Source organism: Lipotes vexillifer, unplaced genomic scaffold (assembly GCF_000442215.2).
Source record: "Lipotes vexillifer unplaced genomic scaffold, Lipotes_vexillifer_v1.1 scaffold1549, whole genome shotgun sequence".
NCBI classification, from domain to species: domain Eukaryota; kingdom Metazoa; phylum Chordata; class Mammalia; order Artiodactyla; family Lipotidae; genus Lipotes; species Lipotes vexillifer.
This window is the reverse complement of record NW_006771034.1, coordinates 1,073,934-1,099,119: the sequence shown is the minus strand read 5'-3', so window position 1 is coordinate 1,099,119 and position 25,186 is coordinate 1,073,934. Positions and strand designations below refer to the sequence as shown.

Below are 25,186 nucleotides of genomic sequence, written 5' to 3'. Positions count from 1 at the left end.
GCTGAACCTTAATCCAGGGTCTCATTTTCCTGCATCTCTTATTGGTTAGAAAATAATGATACTCTTTGGTTCCCTGCCCACCCCTTTCCCATCAGCGGCCAGAGGAATGTAAGGCTGAGATTAATGCTCATCAGCCTACCTGTGCAATTGTCCACCCGCCCTCACCCATGCGCCCTGTGCAGGGCTTCTGTTCCCCTCACTCATGCTCCTTCTAAATCACACCAAGCCAGTGGGGAAAATCCACTAGGATGCCACCACTTCCTAGGCCATACATTTCTACTGACTGAGGGATTCTGCAGATGTGATGCTTTACCCCAGAAGAATCACCAGCAGAGATGGCGATGCCTTTGGCTGAGAAGAACTTTGGTTCTCTTGCAGGTGGCAACAGGTAAGTGAGTGACCCCCGAGTCTACCTGTGCATGGGGCTTCCCTAACCTGGGTCTTCCCAAACCGTGGTCCTGCACTGCCCCCTCACATGGCATGAAGCGCATGTTTTAGAGGTCAGGCTGACATTTTGCTAAGCGTGCTTTCTAGACTAGAAGGCAGACAGTGTGAATTCCCTACTTTGCTCCAGTCACACTGGCCATCTTGCTACTGCTCCTATATGCCTGCCTCAGGGCCTTTGCACTTGCTGTTTCCTCAGCCCAGAACACTTATTCTCCAGATACCTGTGGACCAGATCTCTCCTATTTTTTTCCAGTCTTCACTTAAATTTCATCTCCTCCCTGAGAAATCCCTGAACACCCTAGTTTAAGTTGCAAACCCTCTCTAACCTGGCCAATCCCTGACCCTTTATCTTGGGTTTCCTCCATACCATTTATTAATGTTACTTACAGTCTGTCTAGGCCCCCTGGGCTGCAAACTCCATGAAGGTGGGATGTTGTCTCTTTTCTCCACAGCTGTATCCCCAGTGCATAGGAGAGTACCCGGCACACCGTAGGCTCACTAAATGTTCACTGAATGACCGACTGACTGGCTGAACACTGGTGCCAACCAATTGTCCTCCATTAGATTGTAGGAAAGCAGAACTTATTTGGAGCAAAGGAAATGTGAACTAAAGTTTTCAGCTGAAATGGAACTGTAGAGGGCTCAGGAAAACTACTTGGGGAGGAAAAATATCATAACTGAACATAGAGAGTTTCACGGAGAATTGACTCATGAGACGTTAAACCGTCCATAAAACTTGTCTTCTCTATTTTTCTCCCCTTCATTACACAAAAAGATAAGAAAGAATGGATACAATAGTGTTAGTATTTATAGTAATGCTATATTTACAATAAATTGCAATGTATTTTTCATAGAACCCATATGATCTTGTGGGTTAATTTACTGTTCAGAGTTTCAAAATTAAAAGTAGTGATTATAATAATAAACGTATCAGCAAGAACTTAAAAAACGAAAAAGAATGGATAAAAGGCCTTTCGTGCAGAGCTGAGTGTAACACCCTCGTATAAGCAAGGCACTGCTACAGCTTCCTTGTGTTTTTGGAGAGAGTATCCCCATACACACACGCACGCACACACACGCGTGCGCATGCGCACGCACGCGCACATACGCAGCGTCCCACGTCCCTCTAGACATGGGCTAAGACATAACTGCTAGAGCAAAGCACGAAAGGAAAGGTGTAGAAAGCCAGTGTGGTGGAGAGCAAAGCGGGCTGGGGCTAGAGCGAGAACAACAATGACCCAGACTTTAGGCCAACACAGGGCCCGCCCCCTCCATCCCTCCCTGAACCTTGCCCTCAAAATTCATGGGACAAAAACAGAAACAAAACTGAATTTCCTGAAGTTCCAGGCTCACAGTAACAGGCAGTGGAGTTTTTAGCTCATATGCATGAGCTTTTGGAGACCTGGGCCTCCCTAAAAGCAGAGGAGTCAGGATCTGTGGTCATCGGTCACCACGGGTTACCTCCTGTTTCTGTCTGGTGACTAAGGAGGTCACGGTAGCTTAGAGCAGAGAACCCTCCTGGTTTCTTTTGCTCCTGACCAGAGGCAGCCCTCTGGGGGGCGGCGGACGCAATCTCCGTGGAAGGGTGCAGACAGCTCACAAGTTCCGGATTCATTCTCCTTTACAAGCTTGTGATTCCAAGTACTGTCAGCCCGTCCTCGGTGAAGAGACTGTCTCAAGAAGACCCTGGTAGAGGGTAACAGAAAGTAACCCCAGAGTGGTAACTGTTGGTCATGTGATCCATTTATCTGAATGGTCCCTGCTCCCCAAGGACAGGCTCTGTGAATGGGAGGTGACTTCGGAAGGGTACGTTCTGGTGGTGAGGCAGGGGTCAAATTGAGAGGAAATACTCCCTGAGGTTTTGACCTGGCTTTGGAGTCCAGGTCCCCAGCAGTGCTAGCTCTGGGAGGACAGGCAAGGCCTGGGGGAAGAGTCCACAGGCTGCACCTGCTGCATCGGGCTGCCTGGGCGTTCCTGGTCTCCCCACCAGGTGTTCTGACACCCCTGCAGGTCTCCACTCCCCTCCTGTACCCGCACACACCACACATAAAAGCCAGAGGCCCCGAGCCTGTTCAGAGAGGGCTGCGGTAAACCGAGGGCCCTCTGGAGGTTGGGTGGTGCCCCAATCAATGCTGGGTGAATGAACGAGTGATGAGTGAATGCAGGAGTGAATGAACACCCCCTTCCTGAGCTAGAACACCCCCTTCCTGAGCTAGACTTCCTCTGGGATGCACATCTAGCAGTGGGCAGGATGGTCCATTTCTCTTTGTTTTTAACAAAGGGTAAGGAAAGTTCCCTCCCATTCCTAAAAGCCCTCCTGTTGGTCCCTGCGGGAGCAGTATCTGATTCCCATCTCCTCTCATGTCACAAATGCCCACTGAATTCTGGGCTGGCCTCATGGCAGCAGGAGACCAAGGGGCCAGCCAAAGTCCTAACCCAAGTCCTTTAATAGATGGCTAAGCAGGCTTTGGCTGGTACAAAAGGACAGTGGCCCTCTGGCCACTCACAGCTCTTGAGCACTTGCTAGTAAGAAAGCCAATAGTGACTAGTGGTTGTTTTTAACAGGCCATTATCCCTACCTCACACCATCCAGAGAAGAAGCAGGCAGATTGTTTTAGGGATGATAGCCTCACTCAGACTAACTTTTATCCACTGTCCACAGCTGGGTAGGAGCGTTGGTGGGGCAGGGGTCCTCCCCCTTCAGTTACTTGAAGGGGCAGTGGCTTTTTGTCTGGGACTCCCGAAGAGTCACAGCACGGTGATGAAAATGTTGGTCCCAACGCTTGCCACGTAACGTTGGGAGGGAAAGTTCCATTTATTCCAAGACACAAGTGCCCCCTATTCACCCTGATGAGCGCATCTGAGTCAGTTCTGGAGTGAAGGACAAAAAGGCTGTCAGAACTTCCCTCCAAAACACTGGCACCATTCTGCCATCCCAATCCTTTCCAGATTGGAAAGCAACAGGCCTTCCTCCTTCTGTCTTTACCTTGGGACTCTGCCTCTGGAAGGCTGGCATGGTAGACCCAGCCTCCCTGCTCTGCTATGAATGCAACAGCACCAGTGTTTTGAACTTTCTCTCCTTTTCACACCGTCAACAGTCTCTCTTCTGTACGAACACTCTGCTGTGTGGAAGCATAACCTCCACTGGGTGAGGGCGCCCTTGTAAACTGCAGGTCATGCTTTGTCTTTTCCCAGCCCAAGGGCCACCCCCACTCCCTTCCCTGTCTCTTCCCCACCCCCCCAACTTTTATTTTTTTTAAACCACTTCTGCTTCCTTCATTTTCTTCGCAGCTGCGGCCCAAAGATATGGGAAAGCTACTGTATAGGATTTTGAAAGCAGGGCCTCTGAGAGCTTTCCAAGCTCCGTACAAGCCGGTTATTCTCTGGCTTGTTTTCTTTGGCTTCAGGTTAGTAACACAGAATGAGTCAAAGAGTATTAACTTTCAATAGGGAAGTGGTGTGGTCAACCCAAGCTGTTTGCGGCTAGATTGTGAAGATAGGTAAGTAAGGCAGGTAGTGAAGAACTGCTCATAAGCCTGCGAGGAGGCAAAGGGGAGAGGCAGCCTCACTCAGAAACATCCAGCAATGAGGTCAACAGGACTCAACCCATCTTTCTTAAGTTGGCTGAGGAATGAACACTGAGGTCTCCGGCTGGTCAGCTTCCGGAATTTGGCCAGGCTGGGGCTCTGTAGCTTACACAATTGAGCACTTTGTGGGTATAAGGACAACTTTTTTTCCCCCGTCCTTTCTTTCCCTTCCTTCCTTCCTTCCTTTCCTCCCTCCCTTCCTTCCCTCTTTCTTTCAAATGATGCCAAAGTCATGGGAAATCTAGTTAGGATAATTTGCTCTCCTTATGGCATGTCACTCTGGGTGGACCTTTATCCATTTCTCTCCCCTGTTCGGGGTGTAACTGTGCCTTCCCCCCTCCCTCCACCTGGCCCTTGCCCATCTTCTTAGCCCTGGATCTGGTTCCCCAGGTGGATGGACTGGCTGCAAAGCCGGGGCTCTTATTCTCCATGTTGGATGATGCACTGGGCGGGGGTGGTGGGGTGGTGGAGGTGATGCAGTCACTCCTACAGACATCGAATCTTACTTTTAGAAGCTGATAAGGATCTTAAAATCATCAAATCCTCTCTCTCTCTTGTTCTGCAGAGGAGGAAACGGAGGCTGCTGAGCTTTGCAGAACCAGCCGGGGCCAGGATCTAGGGCTCCCAGCAGTCTTTCCATGCGGCTGCCTCTCCCTTGCCCAGGGCTCAGGATTCCTCTTACAGCTCAACAGAGTGGCTCCGAGAACAGCTCAGCACTCGAGACTCAAATTTCAGCAGTTTCCAGTTCTTTCTCCCTGCACTTGGCTACTTATTTATTTTGAGACTGGCTGAATCACCCAAGGAATAGAACGAGTTTCTCCTCCCAACCTGCTCTGAGCAGCACGTCCGCGAATGAACGGGACAGCAAGCCGGCCTCTGGAGCCTTGCAAGTTTCCCACCTTGGAGCAGCTGCAGGTTTTCACTCCTCCTGGGAAACGGGCACGAAGGCTCAAGGGTGTAATATTTCACCTCCTTGCAATCTAATCCAGAAATCTCAGGCGAGCAGCATATATAAAAAGCCACGAGTGGAAAAAAAATGAAAGAAAGAAGGACTCAGCAAGCTGCCCTGCAATCTTTGCAATTCTCCCTAAGCCTTTCATGGAAAGAAAATGAAATAATACAGCTGGAGAGGAAAAACTGTATTTGGTTTTGGAAAAGAAATAGATATTAAAATAAAACTCAGTTCTCTTAACTGTCAAGGTTGCCTTTTGTCTGTTTGTTTCCAAAATGCCTGAAGGGTGTATAACAGTAGGAAAGAAAATATTAAGATATTTTAATGGCAAACAGTAAACTTTCTAAAAGTATGGATTCACAGTGGGGCTGATTAAAATGTCTCTATGGTTTTCTTCTCATCAATCCTGGAAGGAAGTATGAGATGAAATGTACCTTCAAGAAACCAATAATTATTTTATTTAAGATCCCTGAGATTTTTGTACAATATAATATACACATCAACAGTAAAATTTCCTGATTGTTTTTCTGTTAATCTAATTACATATCTCTATATTTCTATTATTTGATAGACTGTTTACAAAGCACCTTGATATCTATTATCTCAATTCATCCAAAGCAATCCTATGCATTAGAGCTCATATAATTATCCCCACCTTATAGATGACTCAGTGGAAGCTTCTAGATGCTAAGAATCCTGGCAGATCACACAGCAGCGTGTTCAGTTAAGAAACAACTACCTTTTGATAAAGTCTTTGCTTGGGAAAAGAGACAAAGAAGCAGGGCCATATGGTGAACTTGGTTTTGCTTCAGTGAGGAGAATATTGGTGAAGTTGGCTCCGGAATTCAGTATTTGGGGTTAATAATAGGCAGGGTGGAAGGAAAAAGCGAAAAAAAGCCCTCACTGTATTGTATCCTGAGAGTTCCATCTGCAATGATTAAAAAAAAAAAAAAATTAGGGAGTATGGGATCAACATGTACATACTGCTGTATTTAAAATGGATAACCAGCAAGGACCTACTGTACAGTACAGGGAACTCTGCTCAATGTTATGCGGCAGCCTGGATGGGAGGGGAGTCTGGGGGAGAATGGCTACATGTATATGTATGGCTGAGTCGCTTTGCTGTGCACCTGAAACTCTCACAACATTCTTAATCAGCTATACTCCAGTATAAAATAAAAAGTTTAAGAAAAAAATAACTTGGCAATGGCAAGTATTTGGCCTCCCACTTGGGCAGCATTCCAGTTGCTTCTGCAGTGAGGGCTATGAGATGTGGGAAGGGGGCCCACCTGTGTCCAGGGCATGTGCTTTAATAATAACAGCTAATATTTAAGAGGTACCTCTGTGCCAGGCACTATGTATCATCACATGTGTTACTTAATTCAGTTAGCGCAAGAATCCCCCAAGACAGGGACATCTTCCTGGTGTTACACCTGAGGAGACTGAGCTTGGGAAAGCTAATCTGATCACAGTGGAGACGTGACCTTGAATCAGGCAGTCAGCTCTCTAGCTGGGCTGCCAACCACCACTCCAGCCTGCCCCTCAGGCTGTCTCATTTAATCCTCACATCCCCCAGCAAGGTAGGTGTCACTAGCCCATTCTACAGATGGGGAAATTACACAGTTAGTAAGTAGCAGGTCTCAGACGTGAGGCCACGTTGGTCCAGCTCCAAACTCCTCTTTCACTCCCTCAAGCTCAGAACTCTCTGCTTCATTTCTGAAACTTGGGGCTATGCCCCGTTAGCAATGCCAGAAATGAACAAAAAGATGTGACTATGGATGTTTGTCCTTAGCTCTTTAAAATGAGTGAACTGGAAATATCATACATCCACTTCAGAGGTAAGGAAAAACAAGGTGATACCAGGAACAAATCCAAAGAGGGCCATACATGTGTATAGTTCTTAAGAGCTTAGTTATTTCAAATATTTACTTTTTATCTCAAATGACCAGAAGCCTGACTTCTAAGCCATGGTGAACAAAAACAAAAACAAAAACAAACAAATGGGATCTCAAATGCTCGACATTTCAGTGTATGAAAGTACCCTGAAAGATTCAATAACAGGCTGAGTTTTAGTCAATACTTGCTTTAATGAACCCTGAGTATATGTAAATCGTGGAAGTGCCAAAGTAATGTATTGCCACTAACTTACTTTACAGGGGTCTAGGGAGTTGGCAGATTAATTCAACTGTGTTCCTTAATAAAAGGCAAACAGAAAAGAACTTTGCTTTGGGTACTTAAGTGTCTTTTACCTTGGCTTTCATCTACAAATGTATAGCCAGAATATTTGGCTTGGCTATTGGGAATTTTCCCAGTGACGATGCATAACTTACTTGCAGAAAGAACTCACTGCAAATATACCATGTGTAACTCAGAATATGAAAAAGGCATTTCACATCCAATGTCAGTGTTTGTGATGTGTCTGATAATACAGCTGTAATGTTCAGCAATAGATTATACCTAATTTACCCCTTCTTTATCGTCAGCTTTTCATAGCAAAAAAGCAAACCTCTAAAACAAATCGTTTATAGAGGAAAAGAACATGGAAAAAATGGGAGAACACAGAAATTGCAAGCTAGCTCAAATGAACTTAAACACAGATCTAGGGCAAGGGGGTAGTTTTACTTAATTTACTTAAACTTAACTTGCGTTTTTTTTTTTTTTCCTTTTTGATGGTGGTGGAATTCTATCAGACCTACTGGATTCAATTCTTACTAATGCCTTTCTTAGCTACATGCCTTACAGGAAAAAAATACAAGCCTTTGCAAAAACTCAAGTAGAGTTTTTTTTGAAAAATAAAAACTAGAACGGGGTTAGAGTATTAAAAAATTTCTAAGTCCACCCCAAAGCCGACAAGCAGACGCATTATAATGCGCTGTGCCAACAGCAATCCATCTGCAAGCTGTGGGTCCACCCGCCCCGCCCCCCAGGAGAGTTTCGCACACAGAGATGGGGCCCATCTGGCTGCGCAGCGCCCAGGGTTCCAACACGCTTAGGTGCTTCCCAAAGTGCAACTAGATGGCAGCACGGACCTCAGCGGAGCTGTTCCCCAACCATCCCAGGTCAGAGGCCACTCCATCAGGTTACAAGGTGCGCAGGCCACAAACGAGGCACTGTGCATGCCCAGAAGGGTTTCCGATGGTGAAAGGTGGAAGCACCGTCATTGGAATGTGCTACTGAATGTCTTTGGGGAAAAAGAAGAAAAGCCCTAGCAAACACATACCAAAAAAGAAAAATCCAAAAAACCCAAGGCGAATCTAGAAAGACACATTGGTTTAGGAAACTCAGAGTGGCCGAGTGTTTTCTATGCCCGCAAAGCTTGGCTGCGGATAACGGGTCCAGGCACCACCACCCCCGAGGTGAGTTGCATGCATCTGACGTGAGAATTCAGACCCCAAGAGACTCTGGCACATTTCATGTCAGTTTTCTAGATCAGTGTGGAAGAGCCTCTCCCAAGCTGTGTCATGCATGTATCTGAAAGGACCCAGATGTTAGACCTCAAATACTTTTGATGTTACTCAGGCAGGATTTTTCCCCCTGAGTTTGTGAAAACAAAGTTCAACCTTTGGGGGCAAAGCCATTTGCCCATGAGGGACTTAGGAACGGTGCCCAGAGTGTTTCAAGGGTCCATAAAAATGCCAGAAAAGAAATTTTACCGTGTCTAAATACAAAAGGAAAACTGGAAAAAAAAAAAAATCAAAATTTATAAATGTTTAATTGTGTCTAAAAAAATGAAACATTATGGCAACTTCATGAATTTTTAAACTTAGGAATCACAACTCTTTTTTGTTTAGAGTTTTCTCATTTCCAAAGGATTCCAAGACTCAAGGTAAATAACTGTTCCATCTCCTGAACACTGATTGTGTGCCAGACATCGGTTCAAAATGTTCTACCAAGACTGTCGCGTTCAGGCTCCCTGCCCTGGGAGGCGCGTACAGCCCCTGGCCTTGTTCTACGGAGGCTCAGCCAGGCTAGCATGCACCCCAGGTATGGTCACCCACATAGTAAGCAAGTGCCAAAATGGGAATCTCAACCCGATGGCAATCACTGTGTTGATGGCAGCGAGATCAGGGCTGCAGGGAATTAAAAGAGTTACTCAAAGCCAGATAATTTCAACACCAAATGATAAAAGCCGTTCAAAAATTTAGAGCAAAAAAAAATCTAACATAGGACCTGAGTGTATATTGATATGTCTGACGTATGAAGGATACACCCCTGTGGAAGGCGGTTCACGGGGGTCAGCCTCTGAGGGGCACTGTTTGTGGGGCAGCCCATGGCTTCTGTTTTTCTGATGATATTTTGTTACCGCTTCAGTGCGTACTAATTTAGATATTATCTTGTCCCATTGGCTGGTTGGACAGAAGAGGGAAGTGAGGACAAAGTACTTAAGATAACTGCCTGAGTTCACACCCACTGGCCTGGTGGCGCCAGTCTGAAACCCAGGTCCCCCAGTTCAGGATCTAGAAAACTTTATACATTTTTAAAAATAAATTTATTTAGTTTTGACTGTGTTGGGTCTTCATTGCCGTGCATGGTTTTCTCTAGTTGCAGTGAGTGGGGGCTACTCTCTGTTGCAGTGCGTGGGCTTCTCATTGCGGTGGCTTCTCTTGTTGTGGAGAATGGGCTCTAGGCCCGCGGGCTTCAGTAGTTGTGGCATGCGGGCTCAGTAATTGTGGCTCGTGGGCTCTAGAGTGCAGGCTCAGTAGTTGTGACGCATGGGCTTAGTTGCTCCGCGGCATGTGGGATCTTCCTGGACCGGGGCTCAAACCCATGTCCCCTGCATTGGCAGGGAGATTCTTAACCACTGCACCACCAGGGAAGCCTTATACATGTTTTAAGATTAAGAGATGGAAGCCTAAAGGCAGACAAGATTTTTTTTTTCTTTTAGCACTTCGTATACTAAATTCTAACAAGGACTGTGATATGTTAGCTTAGATCTTGACTTCACTGGTGTGGCATTTAAAATATTGATATGGGTTTGCAATGGTCTGGATGGAAGGAGATATTCAACGTCAGGGTTTAAGATTCATTCCATGTTTCTTCTCTCCCCCATGCCCGCTACGTTAGACTAAGAAGGTACCTAGATCATTTCATTGGGTTCTCATTGGTACCTGGAAGGAACTATTTCCTTCCTTTCTGTAGCAATACAAATGCCACCTAAACATCTTGGTGACTTCTCTATAAGACAGGGCTAGTTACCAAGAGGTCACAGGTCTGCCCAGGTCTCGGGCGAGGTACTGAGGGGGATTATCACTGCTTCCAGAGGCAGAACCCTACTCCCTCCAGGGTCCTTTTACACACCCCTCATCCAAGGGACCCTTTCAGACCTCAGCCTGGATAAGTCCACTAAAAGCTCAAGGGTCATGGAAGTCTTTATGTATATAAAATTCTTCTTGGTCTAGTTTGATGTTACTAAGCATAAAAACCAGAAAGACATTCTAAAATTCCTTGGAAACATTTAGGAAGGATAATCAATGCTTTAGAAACTGCTTTTGCCAAGTCATCAGATAGTTGGGGAGTTTAGCAAAGTGGGGATTATAGCACCAGTGGAAGTCACCCCAGAATGACTATCTTAGCAATGAATTGCCTTTCACAGTGGGAGGAGGAATATAAGTAGAACATTCTACATCTTTGACCCTCTGTCTCCTACTTTATATTGGGTGAGAGGGAAGAAGGAATTATTTCCTTTTCTTTCGGGGATCGCAGTTTCATCTAGAAAAAATGAAAATCCAAATCCGACATTTGAAGGATCCAAGGAAAGGAGGATTACGTAGATCATCGTTCATTACTTAGAGGACATGCTTGAAGCAATTCCCAGTGAACCAAGTAATCGGGGATTGATAATTACAGTCCTGAGGTTACAGATCCAGAAAACCACCTGGCATTCCACTAACAAGTCAGGAGCAAAGAATGACACAAACCTGCATCCTCCTAACAGGCTCCACACTGTGTACGTGGGCCCTCTAGGAAGCTCTTTGCCAAAGGGGGAAACGGACTTGGATGGTTCACCTGGTGGTCATTTTTGTCACATGACTCATCTTTCCTGCCTGCCCGCACTGGAGGGAGAGGTTTATGCTGGGCAGCATCCCTGCTTCAGGCCCCCACTGATGCCAGGCCCCCAAGCAGACGCTGGTGAAAGACGTGGAACCAAAAGTTGGCACATGTGACAGCATGGCTGGTACATTTCACTGCAGCACCGCCCCAGGGAAAACACTGATTCCATCCCCTCGGTACAAAAATGACGACTGCCGAGGCTATGAGGCTCTGCTTTCTCCAAGAAAACTGTATCTGAACCAGAATTTTATTGATAAACTCTCCTAATAAAACAATTTCTGCACAGAAATTTCAACACAATAAAGCTCAAGTAGCAGTTGCTGTAGTTCTTAAAACAGACTTTGGCGTCTGTGGCCTGCAGTGTCTGGATTTCTTCGTTTCAGTTCTGTCTTACTAACTGTGTGACCCTGGGCAAGGGAATGGATTTCTCTTTGTGTCAATTTCCTTACCTGATCTTGCAAAAATTATGTCAATTAAGGTATGCGCAGCACTTTGAACAGTGTTGGGCAAACAATCAGCGCTGTCTGAGTGTTAGGTATTATTATTGGTTTTAGGTATTTATATTATTAAGAGAAAATAACATTTTAAAAGAGAACTGTATGCCAGTCAATCACCAGAGCAATCCATAAACATTTCTGCTCATCCCACACTTTTGTGGACAAACTTGATTTCAAACATTTTTAGGTCCATTATCACCATAAGTTTATGGGTGCCTGTCATGCATTCCTCTTTTTCACTTGAAACATGACTGTCATAAACAAAGATCCTGTTTCTTCTCTCTCTATATATATATATTATAGGTTTGCTATTTACATTCAATATCATAGAAGAAAGTTATAGTCGTGTGATGTACTCTCAACAAAGTTCTTAACAAAGCAATCGAGTGATGGGGAATTAAGCGTATTTTAAATCGACCTATTTTAACTATAACTCCCCATAAAATAGTATTATAATTAGTTGCCAAAAAGGCTAATGTCCCAGAAAGTAGCATATTCCGAAGTTTTTAAGTAACGGCTCCACCTGGCTATCGGTTATTCTGAATCTCAAGAGCTCAGACACAACAGTTACTGTGAAGGGCTCCTTTAACCTGAGGGCAGAAGTTGTCCCAGAAATGGGCAATATTTGTTTTAAGAACCTTTTCAATTTTTAATTAGTTACTCAGTGTTCCAGATGTAACGGGTACCTGGCCAGCCAGATGATGGCTTGTGCCATCAGAATGACTGTCCAATCCACGATCCACACTACTGGGACATCTCCCTCACTCCCCGGCCCCCCATCACTGGGTCAGTCATTGGGGTCCCAACTACTCCTCAACCCTTCATCAGCAAAATATCTTCCTCTAGAGCACTGAATTAACTCACGCATTCAAATTATTTAGTGAAATATCTACAGAGAATATAATTCGGTATCTCAATATTGTCATATTACAGACACATGGGCTAAATTACAGGCACATGGGTTGAGAGCTAGAGTTTTCCATTAGATCCCCTGAAATAGTATATTAAAAAAAATAAAATAAAAACAATCTCAAATATCCTTTTCTTGAAAATTCCTTTCACTCTATCTTTCATGCTTGAAGAGAAGACTATCTTTTAATATGTTGACAAGCTTCTAAATGTTCTACCTACAAACTGAAAACAGACCCCACATTGCCGCTTGCAAGAACTATCCCAGCAGGAGATACCTTCTGATGGTGTTCTTTCTCCGTAATAAATTTAATTTTTCAACAATTAATAATTCCTCTATTAATCTGAGATGTAAAAATAATCCTGTGGAATGTGGGAAAAACAAGTTTTGACTCACTAAGAGGCAGGTCAGTTACTGTCAAAGGGCAAGTAACCATCTGAAATGAAAAATATTTTCAGTTCTCTTTGGAAGACAATTTTTGCTACAACTTCACCACTGAAAACCAGGAAGATGGTTGGGAAACATCAAGTTATCCCATCAGCCCAGCCAGCAGACTAGCTATGGCATGTTTCTTAATTCTTTGTCCTTTTCTTATTGACCTGACTGGCAGGTTGAATGAGATAAGCTTTCCTTCTGGTTTTGCACAAATGGTTTACGTTGAAGGCTCCATGCCTGCAATCAAGTGCCAACAATTGCCCTTTCTAGACAATCTTAGAGCTGGGACAAATGTGAGAAGTCCTATAAGCCGACACCTCGTTTAGAAAATGAGGATACCGAGGTTGGGTCAGAGAGCCTAGAATAGATGAGGTATAGACGGTGTGGTATGGACGGGGAGGTGAATGCATGAACGGACAGACAGACGGATGGATACGAGCACAGGATGAGGCATCAGGAGCTCCTCATTCTAATCCTGGCTTCATCACCAACTATTTCTCCCAACCTAAGCAGATCATGTCATTTCTCTGGGGCTGCTTTCCCTTATCGATGAGGCAATTAGCCCTGAAGCCTCTTTCAGGTCCCTTTTAGCTCTCAAAGTCATTGATTTCATGAAACAAAAGAACTTTTCAAAACTATTCAACTTGGTTATGCTGGGACCATTTTGCCAGAATCACCCAGAATTCATAGCACCATAATAATGATAGAAGGGACTTGGGAGGTGGTGTTAATCCATAGATTTGACACTGCCTGGGCATACTAACTTCTGTGCAATGACCTCTCTTAAAATTGCATTAGAAAGAATAAGTCACAATAGTAAAGACATGGTAACAACCAAAGTATCTATCAAGAGACGATGAATAAAGAAAATGTGACACACACACACGCGCACATGCACACACACACACACACACACACACACAGGAATATCATTCAGGCATAAAAAAGAAATCCTGCCATTTACCATTTGCAACAACATGGATGGCCCTTGAGGGCATTATGTTAAGTGAAATAAGCCAAGCAGAGAAAGACAAATACCGTATGATCTCACTTATATGTGGGATCTAAAACAAAACAAACTCACAGAAACAGAGAGTAGATTGGTGGTTGCCAGGGGTTGGGGGTGGGGAAATGGGTCAAAGGGTGCAAACTTCCAGTTATAAGATGAAAAAGTTCTGGGGACCTAATGTTCAGCATGGACTACAGTCAACACATTTTTGACCAGAGACGTGTATTATGGCCACAGGCGTTAGTTTCTGCAAAAATCCCCCGGTCAATAATGTGTTATCAACAAAACTGCCAAGAGGGTAGATCTTAAAAGTTCTCAACACACACAAACAAACTGTCACCATACGATGTGATGGATGTGTTAACTAATCTTACTGAGGTAATCATTTCGCAATATAAGCATATATCAAATAATCATGTTGTAAACCTTAAACTTATACAATGTTATAAGTCAATGATATCTCAGTAAAGCCGGGGGAAAATTCTGTTAACTTTCTCTTGAAAAAACAAAACAAAACTGGCTGTGAGCAGAGTTTCATCAAAAGAAGTGTCTTGAATCGAGACACTCAAGTAATCGTAAGAAAACAGCATGCCTTTAGGCCCACCTTGCTTCAGAGAGTGAATAGAAAAGTCAGCATTACCTGAGTCACCCTGGGAGACTGTGTGCATCTGACTTTTGTGTAGAAGTACCTTGTGAAATGGAGACTATCTACCTAGGCCTCTAACACCTCTTTATATCATACGTATACGTATTCATTTAACTTAATTTGGTTTTTAAGTTAATTTTTCCCTAGACCCCAAATTCCATTTGGCAGGAAAGATTCTGTAAAAATGGGTGCCTTCTTGGAGCAAATCCCTTCTGCCTGCTCAAAGAGCCCTTCCCAATAATGACTGTTTTCTTAAGTCATAAAACAGCAGGAAGCAGAGTCAACTGTATAATACAGGCGGGCCATTACAATCGCATGTTTTTCCCCTCTGACTGCCAGTTCTTAAAAATCCAAGCGGCCATCACTTGTTTTCCAAAGCTCAACCACCATTAGTTCTTTGAATGTTACAGGAAATACTGCCTGTGGGGCAGAAACTGCCCTTTATTATGCCTGAGAGAAGTCTCCCGGTTTAAGCTTCCTCCTCCAGGCAGGCCTACCTTTGAACTGTCCCAGAGATGGCTATTGCTTCTATTTTTATTATTTTTAATGTTTTTATTGAGGTATAGTTGATGTACAATATTATATAAGTTTCAGGTGTGTAACATAGTGATCCACAACTTTTAAAGGTTAGATTCCACTTATAGTTACTATAAAATATTGGTTCTATCCCTATGGTACCATATATCTTTGTACCATTTATTTTATACATAGTAGCTTGTACCTCTTAATCTCCTACCTCTATCTTGCCCCTCCCCACTTCCCTGCTTCTGTTTTTAAAGATAGGGAACCTACAGCCTCCTGAGTGAGCCTTGCTGGAAGTTTAATTACCCTCAAGGTCAATTGCCTTATACCTCACAACTGCCGGCTCCCCAACCTCATGCCTGCTGTAATCTGAGCCCGCTTCCTCTTTGGTCCTCTGCAAGCACCAGGGTACCTGTGTGGCGTGTCTGTTATGTTTAATGCAGGGTCACTAGGAGTCTGCAATTTGCCATTCCTACTTTGGAAACCTCCCAAGTTGGGTTTGGTTGGAACTGTGTGTTTCTGAGCCTGTGGTTTGCTTTTCACACAGAAATTGGAATCAGGGGATGCTACCAAGTCCCAGAGTTTCCTGAGTCCGGATATGGCCAGAACATCTCCAGGCGCTTAAAGAGAAAAATCTGCCAGGGGGAAATGAGGTCAGAAATAACGAGAGTCACGGAGCAGGCAAATGGCACCAAAGAGATGGTGAACGGACACCATGTCCTGGGGGGCAGGGGGGTTGTCCCTGGTGGATGTGGTGGTTCTCTGCTGGGTTCTGCCCACTCTGGGGTATGGGGAAGGTTGAGGCAGCACCCGGGATGGTTCTAGCGGGTGATCAAGATGCCATGAGACTGTGGCCAGGACTGTAGGAAAGACTGCCATGAGCTGTGGTGCTCACAGGTTGACCTGCAGAGAGCCACGCCGCAGGGGTGACCTTAGAGCCCCCAGAGGCACCAGGTATGTCCTCTGGAGGAATGGCCCTGGGGTAGGGGGGTAGAGCAGCAGCCAGAGATGCAGGCAGGGAGGCTCTGCTGGCATTTCCTGAGTTCATTCTCTGTGCTGGGCACACACAGCATTGTCTCGTTCAAGCTGATAGAGAAGCTCTCATTACTATCCCCATTTTACAGATGAGGAAACTGAGGTTCAGAGAGGCTCCACAACTTCCTGAAGGCTTAAGAGCCTCAACCAGAACTCCACTTGCTTGCCCCAGAACCCAAATTCTTAACCACTTCATTTTACGACCTGTCATCCCTGCATCTCAACTTGCTGGCACGGTAGGAAGCCCTGTTTCTGACACCCTCAACCCCACCCTTTATAAAAATTAATAGAGAATATTAATTTTCCACCGGGGGCATGACATGGTTAGGAGGCATGCAGATGCTGGGCGGGGGCTCCAGTCAGCTCCACAGATCTGGAACTGGAACCCAGCCTCCATCCCAGGGAAGGGTGTGGTTCTGGAAAAGTGTTACTGTGTGTTTACTCAAAGATAGTCATTAAGTCACCGTGAAGACATTTTTCTGCAGACTAAACAACCCCACTCCTTTTATAAAAAAGCTTTCCTCACAGGAACTATTTTTTTGTACCCTCTTTCTATATTTACTGGTTTTCTCTCAGGCAATCTTGTCCCCTCCCATTCTCTATTTTAAACAATCCTGTAATAAGATTTTGATCTGTGGCACAGAAAGGAAAGGGTCATTTTCATAGATTCCATCTCCAGCCTCTAAGTGAATAAAAGGCCAGCGTGGATGGTGATCAGCCCCTTGTGGTCCACTCTGACCCTCTGGCCTCTTTTGACCACCTCTGCCCCTGGTCAGTCTTCCTTGAACTTTACCACGTATTCGGTCCTTAGGCCCATGCAGTCCTGAAATGATTCTGACATGCACTTGAGTCAGCCTGATTTCCTTTTGCCCTCCAAGAAGATGCTTCAAAAAAGGACCCCAGCGCTCAGAGACAACTTTGAGGAGTGAGAGGGTCAAAAGGAAAATTCTCCCTCCCTGCAGGGGTCTGACATTTCCCTCTGGCAGAAGTTTTAGCCACATCTGAGTGATGCTGATGGAACACAAGGGTTGTGGTGCCTGAGTGTACCAGCTGGGAGGGGAGGTGCCAGCCCCGAGGGGCGGCCCACTTACTTCGAGGTTCTCGGGGTCCGTCCACTGTGATTTTGATGGCTCTGTGGTAGGTGGCGACTTGTGGTGGGTTTGTGAAGACGGTGATGGTCAGAGTGAAGCTCTTTCCTATTGGAACACAAAAGACAGCAACGAAGAATGAGGCAATGGCCTGAATATATCTGCTGGGTAATTCAAAATTAATTTATGATATCCAGCCCTCACACTGGAAAGGTGGCAGGACTTCAGCACACATTACTGGTTTTTCCAATACTCCTTTGAGTTTGGCTTTGCTTAAATTTTGGAATGTACACCCATGTTGTCTAGATGTGACACTTCCCTTAGTCACTTGGCTTTTGTTTAGTCATGAATAACACAGGATCAAGAGAGATTCAGATGTGTTTTCTTTCAGGTCGGGACCCCAGGGACATAGGAGCAGATTGGCAGCTGTCCACTCTTTGCCCCCAGGTCCTCCCTTTTAATAAGCTCAGAGCAAAAGGAGGAAAAGAAACCATTTCTGTCTTTGCCCTCTAATCTTGTTTGTACCTCCAAGGATTAGGAAAGATAGAATTCCTAAGTTTGAGGCTAGGCTAAATTGGAATGAGTCTCTCTATGTTAAAAATACTAATTGCTGGTTGATTCTAAATATTGTTTTGAAAGGCCAGATGTTATTATAGGCACTCATGGGGTTGGCCAGACAAAATTTATATTCCATAAATGGATTTAAGGATATGTAACTGACAGATTGAGATTCAATGACAACTGTTAGCGTAAATACGCAGATGGATTTCCATCTAAGCATTTTATACATACTTAAGAAATGCAAGCATGTCTTCATTGCATAGGTCGAATGCAATGCTTTTAATAATTTTTAAAAATTGTTTTGAAATATATAATTTATCATAAAAGTATTAATATATATACATCAGTTACTTAAAAGCATTTCTTCTTTGCTAAGCAGTTCAGAGAATGCCCTCTGGTTTTGAATTCTGGCTAGCTGACGTTTGACAAGTCACTAGCCCTCACTGTGCCTCAGTGTCCTTACCTGGAAGATGGGTACATATAACTTTTCCTACCTTATCAAATTTGGGGAGAGGTTAAATGAATTAATATGAGTAAAATCATTAAAATAGCATCTGGCACATGGTATTCAAAGGTGTGTGTGTGTGTGTGTGTGTGTGTGTGTGTATGGGGGAGGAGAGAGAGAGAGAGAGAGAGCGAGAGAGAGAGACAGCTCCTCCTGCAAGAGAGTCAGAAGATTTAGGTTCCTATACAAATATTTGACCTCTCCAGATCTCAGTTTCCTGGTTTGCAAAATGAAGGCGTTCATGGGATACATACAATGTCACCTTTAACTCTGATTTTATCTTCTTTTTTTTTTTTTTTTAAGATTTTTTTATTTTTTTGACCGTGGACCATTTTTAAAGTCTTTACTGAATTTGTTACAATATTGCTTCTGTTTTATGTTTTGGTTTTTTGGCCCCAAGGCATGTGGGATCTTAGCTCCCTGACCAGGGATGGAACCCACACCCCCTGCATTGGAAGGCGAAGTCTTAACCACTGGACCGCCAGGGAAGTCCCTGATTTTATCTTCTAGATGAAATCCCAGTGCCCATCTCCATGTGTAGGCGTGTGCCTGTCCCAGGGGTGTTTCCCCGGCTGCCTGCAACTTCAGCATTTCGGAGATTCCATGAAAACACTGTATTTCCTTCCTAGGGCTGCTGTAACAAATTACCACAAACTGGGTGGCTTAAAACAACTGAAATTTACTGTCTCCTAGTTCCGGTGTCCAGCGCTAGGAGACAATAAGCTGAGGTGTTGACACAATTGCGGTGTCGACAGGGCCATACTCCCTCTGGGGGAGAATCCGCCCCGGCCTTGTCTGGCTTCTGGTGGTTCCCAGTGATCCCTGGCATTCTTTGGCTTGTGGCAGCATCACTTCACTCTCAGCCTCCTTCCTCATGTGGCCTCCCTCCCTCTCTGTCCTCTGTCTCCAAATCTCCCTCTCCTTACAAGGACACCAGTCATTGGATTTAGGGCTTACCCTACTCTAGTATGACTTTATCTTAACTTGATTACATCTGCAAAGCCCCTATTTCTAAATAAGGTCACATTCTGAGGTCACCCATGGACATGACTTTTTAGGGAATGCTATTCAACTCAGTCCAGACACCAAATATCATAGAGTTCCAGTCTTGGCACTACAAGTGACAACTACTCTCTATGTACCTGTGGGTTTTACCCCCAAAACAGTCCCACTCCTGTGGCGGCCCTCCTACAACCATCCTATTCTTGTTTTTTTAATTTTTAAAAACTTTTTATTAGAGTATAGTTGATTTACAATGTTGTGTTAGTTTCAGGTGTAAAGAAAAGTGATCAGTTACATATATATATACTTTTTCATATATATTCTTTTTCAGATTTTTATCCATGATAGGTTATTACAGGATATTGAATATAGTTCCCTGTGCTATACAGTAGGTCCTTGTTTATCTATTTTATATATAGTAGTATGTATCTGTGAATCCCAAACTCTTAATTTGTCCCTCCCTGCCCCCTTCCCCTTTGGTAACCATAAGTTTACAACCATCCTACTCTTGATTTCCTAAATGACAACAAAGAATCACTGTCTTCCTAATGTTGGCCTTTTCAGGTCTGTGCAAAACTTACAAGTTTTCAAGCACTTTCCCATAGACTATTTTATCTGGTTCTCACAACACTCTCATGAAGTAAACAAGACAGATTTTATTGTCCTTGGTTAATAGGTAGCAAAGCTAAGGCTCAGAAAGGATGAGTGGTTTGTCCAAAGTCACACAGCTTGGATACATGGAAAACCCAGATCTCCAGCTTTGTGCTTCACATTATTGTCATGAGGTCCTAAATCTGTACCTTCAAACTCAGTGGTACCAGCACCAGTAATCCAGACTCGTGGTACCTTTTCCATGCTCTGCCCCTTCCCCCAAAAGCGAAAACAGTCCTGGTGACACTAATGTACCCAGACTGTACTCAACAGCTAATTGAAAGCCTGGGTTATAGTTCAAAAGCAGTTTCTAACTGAGCTGAATTTGGGCTCCTGGCGCTTACCCTGGTTAACCACAGACTGGCCTACTGAATCGGGAAGGGAAATTCAACCAAAGTGAGTATTTGTGAAATCGTTGCTTGTAATTATAATTCTACTATTTTATGCCCATCATTTTACGTGCAGTCAAGAAGTGTCTGTCCAGTAAAAGCTACTAGGTGGGGTATTTTGGCCACAGTAACTGTGGCTCACGAAGGTGGGGTATTCCGGTTCGCGTCCTGCACAACGGGCTGTTGTTTACAGCCTTGAGCACTGGGACATCTGCTTATGACCTCATAGACAGAGGCAATAAGAGATGTCATTTTGCTCATAGGTGTGTGTGACATTTTTCCACTCCAGGAGAACTCTTCCTTCTGCTTCCTTGTATTCTTCCGAGCAGACCTGGCACCAGACTTGACACCTGGGGACAGCCACCCAGTGGGCACACTGAACCCTTGGAAGTCTGCCCTCTGCCCTCTTCCCTCCGCCCTGGCCACGCCCCCACCACGCCCCGGCTTGTCCCTGCAGAGATGCAGCCCTTCTTAGCCAGCACCTGCAGCAGTGGTAGCTGCACCTAGAGCATGCGTGTTATTAGCCAGATTCCGTCATCAAAATGACCTATGGGCCTGGTATTTTAAGTGTGTGGGTGTGGAGAGCAAAAGCCTCTCAAGTGTTTTTCTCAGCAAGCTGTGGCCAGGCTAGTAAGAAGGTAGGGGAGAGCAAAGGAGGACGGATCGTCTAAATAACCAGCGAAATCGGCTTTTTGGGACTAACTGCAGGGTTGGGAGATGGGGCTGCCGTAGAGAGATCTGATGTTCCCATTTGTAGCCTGAGCGGGTCCTTGCCTGGAGAGGCTGGAAGGCTCCTTGCCGCCCTGGATTTGGCCCATGGGGTGAGCAGAGGTGCCCCTGGCTGTGCTGCTGAAAGACTGCAGCCTTGGGCTCCCCAGGGGGCAAGCTGCAGGGTCACAGGTGCCCTGCGTGGGGATTCACAGCGGAGGGAGCTAAGGAAAGGGGGTCCCTGAGACCTTCCTTCTCCTGCTCACGGAAACCTCACCCAAACAGCACCATGAGTTCTGGCGGGTGGTGTCCAGGAGGAATGCTATTTAGAAGCACAAACAGCAGGACTGAATAAGAAGGCGGGAAGAAACAGTGAAGGAGAGAAGGGCTGTCTTGACTTAAGCCTGGAAGCAGCAAAAGACAAGAACTTGATTATACAACCCTGTGGAAGCACCAAGGCATGGGGTGCTAGTTAACAGTGAGGACCGCCTGGGCTCAAACCTCAGCTCTGCCCCTTGCTAGCTGTGTGACCTTGGGCAAGTTACTTAACCTCTCTGGGGGCCTCATCATCTGTAAAATAGGGGTGATAACAGTCCTTCCATCTCATAGTGCTGTTACGCAAAGTAAATGAAATAATGCATCAGCAAATATCAGTTTAATTATCACTAAAGATGTGACAAACATGATTCCACAAAGACCAGAGCTGCGGGCAATCCTGTGAGGTGCAGCTGGTGGTGAATCGACGTTGAGGTCTGATGGTGGGAGGTGAGGTGAGCCTCAGCGTGCAGTAGGTGGAGCCGATTGAGCCTCTCCAGGCCCATCTTCTCTTCTTTAGGAATTTCAGCAAACGCAGGCAGCAGAATGGGGCCTAAAGACCCATTGGGGAAAACTGCACGTTCCACTGGAACTTCTACTTCAACGTCAGTCCTACTCCCACAAGCTGGCGACCTTTGTAAGGCACAATTGCAACTGGCTGGTCCACTTTATAAACAAGCCGGGTCAAACGCTCCCCTCAGAGCATCTGTGGTCCCCCTCGACGCCAGTGTGTTCATCCAAATGCCAGCGCAAAATCCTAAGTGCTTTATTTAGTTGGGAGGAAGGTCACGGGGCGAGTCTTCCTGGATGCTTGCTGCCATAACAGACTCTCCAGGGTGAGGCAGTGACAAAGCCCCGGGTCTGTGCTTTCTTAGGTCCCACATTTACAGGCCCTGGGGCTGGTGGACTCTGGCAGCCGGCTGTGGTCTCATAAAGCCACGGCTGGATGCTGCAGTTCCGCAAGGGCCCAGGGCACCATGCCACTTCCAAACCACATCTGGGAAGTGGCGAAACCTCAGGATTGCTGCAAGGGCGAGGGTGGGGAGAGGAGCAGAGGTGAAAAGGCGATTCAAGATCATATCACGCCCTTAGAAGCTCGTGCCCCGTCACGTCGTGGCCACGTCTTCCTATGGCGATGGGTGTCTCCCTCTGTCCTCTTGTGATCGCCCCTCCCTAAGTTTGGTTCACGGGTAGCCAAGCCACTTGCGGTGGCTCCTCAGCCACTGGGCTCTGTTTCAGTCACTCTCCTTGGTGAAGGTTTGGACCCATGAGTCACCTTCTTCTTTTTGGGCCAGTTTCGACGGGGTGTGACACGTGCCCTTTGTCACGCAAGGGCAGGCTGTACACACGGAGGACCGTGTGCTGAGGGGGTCGCAGAGCTTAGGAAACGAAATCACGACAGTTTCCACTCATTTGTGCATCTCTGCAGGGAAACCGGTCATGCTCACACACTTTAAACACCCAAGAGAGGGAGAAAGGGAAAGTCAGAGAAAAAAAAAATAAAAATGCAGCTTTTGAAAACCAAGAAAGCCAGGGAAGGCTCAAGTTTTGCTCTTTGCAAATTCTGGAAATCCCAAAAGATTCTGCGATGTTGCAGGAAGATTTCTCCTCTTACCATGTAGTTTGTGCCAGGTCTAATTTTAATCACAGGTAACTAAGTATTATAATGAACAAAGCCTCAGATTCCAGGAGAAACCTGAATCAGGGATATTTTTCACAAAGTACCTTTAATTTATGTTTCTTGCTTTTCCGCTGGAACAACCTAACGGCCAAAGTGCATGTTTTTCTGCTCATCCATTTCCTTACCCAAACAATTCCCACTATTTTTGACAGTGGGGCTGTATGATTATTTATTTGGGGATTTCTGAATAGAGGACAGATTCTTTAAGTTGTGCAGAATCTCCCGGTTTCTCTGCATTGAATTGAGGCGACGATGTCGGTGGGTGTCCACTTGGGTGTAAAGTGCCGGTGTTTACGATGTCCTTACCGATGGCACCTGCAGCCACGCAGGCAAAATGTACGGGGGAGGCCCCAGCTATCGGTACGAGGATAACCCCCCAAAGTTGCCTGAAAGTCAGGTGCTGAAAATACAGAACTAAGCTTTCCATAAAAAACAGCATGCGTTGAGTATGATGGAACACTTGAAAAACAGCAGTTTTACTTAGAGAAAACCAAAAACATGCCAAGTGTTTTCTCTGGAGCTGGTCTACAAAGACGAGTTGTTTGAGGACAGCAATGGTGTCTTATTAATCTTTGCATTTTCTGTTCTGAGGCAGTAAGAAAAAAATGTTTGATAAATGGATCAATGGATTATTCTGTAAACTTTCAGTTTGACAGCTGGTTCTTTATGAGGTCTAACTTCAGTTGGAAGGCTCAGTTCTCCCTTTTGGTGGCATGGGTGTGAGCCCAGCTTTCCTAAAGGGTTGGATGGGCAAGGCTTTCTCTTCATGAGGCGCACTACTGAACCCCAAAGAAGCATGATGCTCTCACGCTATTTTTGCACACTTCCTTTCCCCAGATGTCATGGCCCCTTTCCGATCTTCCTTTTTTTCTTTCGGTGTCCCAGTGCCTGAGTGTCTCAGATGAGGAACCAAGTTTTAATCCTTTTAGCCCAAACTCCTCCAAGACTCTGAATTCACAGCCTCTTTAGGTCAAGGCCACGCCTGCTGCCCTGTATTTCCATCCTGGAGAACCCTTTGGTTGGCATATCCCAATTCCACAGTTTCCACCCAACGGGCCAAATGCCACACAGGACAGGTGACCAAAGTGACCTCCTGGGGCTGGCCTAGTCCTAGCCCTGACCTGCTGGTGCCCATAGCCCAGTGCCTCAAACACACAGCCCAAGGCCACATGCCACCACGACAGAGAGGCCCGGGAGGGTGGGCATTTTGAAGGGAAGGTAGCGTCAGCGTCCTCAGTGCCTGCTCGCCAGCCTGTTCGCACCCATAGCTCTACTGCAGGAAGCTGGGAGGGCAGGTGGGGATGGAGGCCAAGTAGCAAGAAGGAGGAAGGTCTAGGCAAGGCTGCAGGGTGTGGTAGGTGGGGCCTGGAGGGACCTGATTTCTAGACATGGTGACATTTACCAGATGGTAGGTTTGCAAACTGGATATACAGTGACCCCTCCGTATCCACGGGTTTGGCATCCATGAATTCAACTAACCTTGGATCCCGTCTCTAAGCTCCCAAGCACCCTCCAAAAAGCCCTGTCTGCTCTTCAGTCTTCAATCCCAGCACCTTCGTACCATTTGTATCTGGTGATGTCAATTCCCTGCTTAAAACCTGCTGGGGGACCAGACCAAATTCCCAATGTGGATGTCAAGGCCCTTACCAGCTCTCTTGGCCAGCTCGGTGTTCCTCCCCAACCCTGTCTTCTGTGCTTGGACACTCTTCCTGATGCCTTCAGCTGGTAGCCCCCACGTCACCCTGAAACATCTCCACTGAGATGACAAGCTGTCCAGAGGGACCCCTAAGCTTGTAGTGGGTTATGCACCCAGCTGTGCATTTTGCTTCTGTCACTCCTTTCACTATGGTGCTGGCCACTCACCGGCCCCGGCATGCTGTGGCTTCTCTTTAGCTGGCCTCTGTATCTCCAGTGCTAGCCCAGTGCCTTGCAAGCAGCAGGTACACAATGCACATCTGATGAATGAATGAATGAAAGAAATACCCCCATGAAATGACCTCTGTGGGTGGGGGACAGTTCTAATAAAGTAGCCATGGGCACTATACTTCCATGATAGGGTCCAAAGCCTGTGAGCAACTCACTAATGAGAACAGAGAACACAAGGTCCATCACCAGGCTGCTGCCCGGCGAACACCTGGGATGATTATATTATTATTATTCCTTCATTTATTTATGAATATTTATGAAATTCCTGC

General features: G+C 45.6%; 1 protein-coding gene across 3 annotated transcripts in view; it reads right to left on the bottom strand.

Annotated features, from left to right (window-relative positions):
• The window catches only part of RUNX1 (RUNX family transcription factor 1), a 244,664-nt gene that overhangs the window by 47,265 nt on the left and 172,213 nt on the right, over window positions 1-25,186 (bottom strand). For all 3 annotated transcript variants that reach the window (XM_007446483.1, XM_007446482.1, XM_007446484.1), the window contains one exon: window positions 17,183-17,287. In XM_007446483.1, the coding sequence (XP_007446545.1) occupies window positions 17,183-17,287 (105 nt within the window). The remainder of the gene's footprint in view (window positions 1-17,182; window positions 17,288-25,186) is intronic.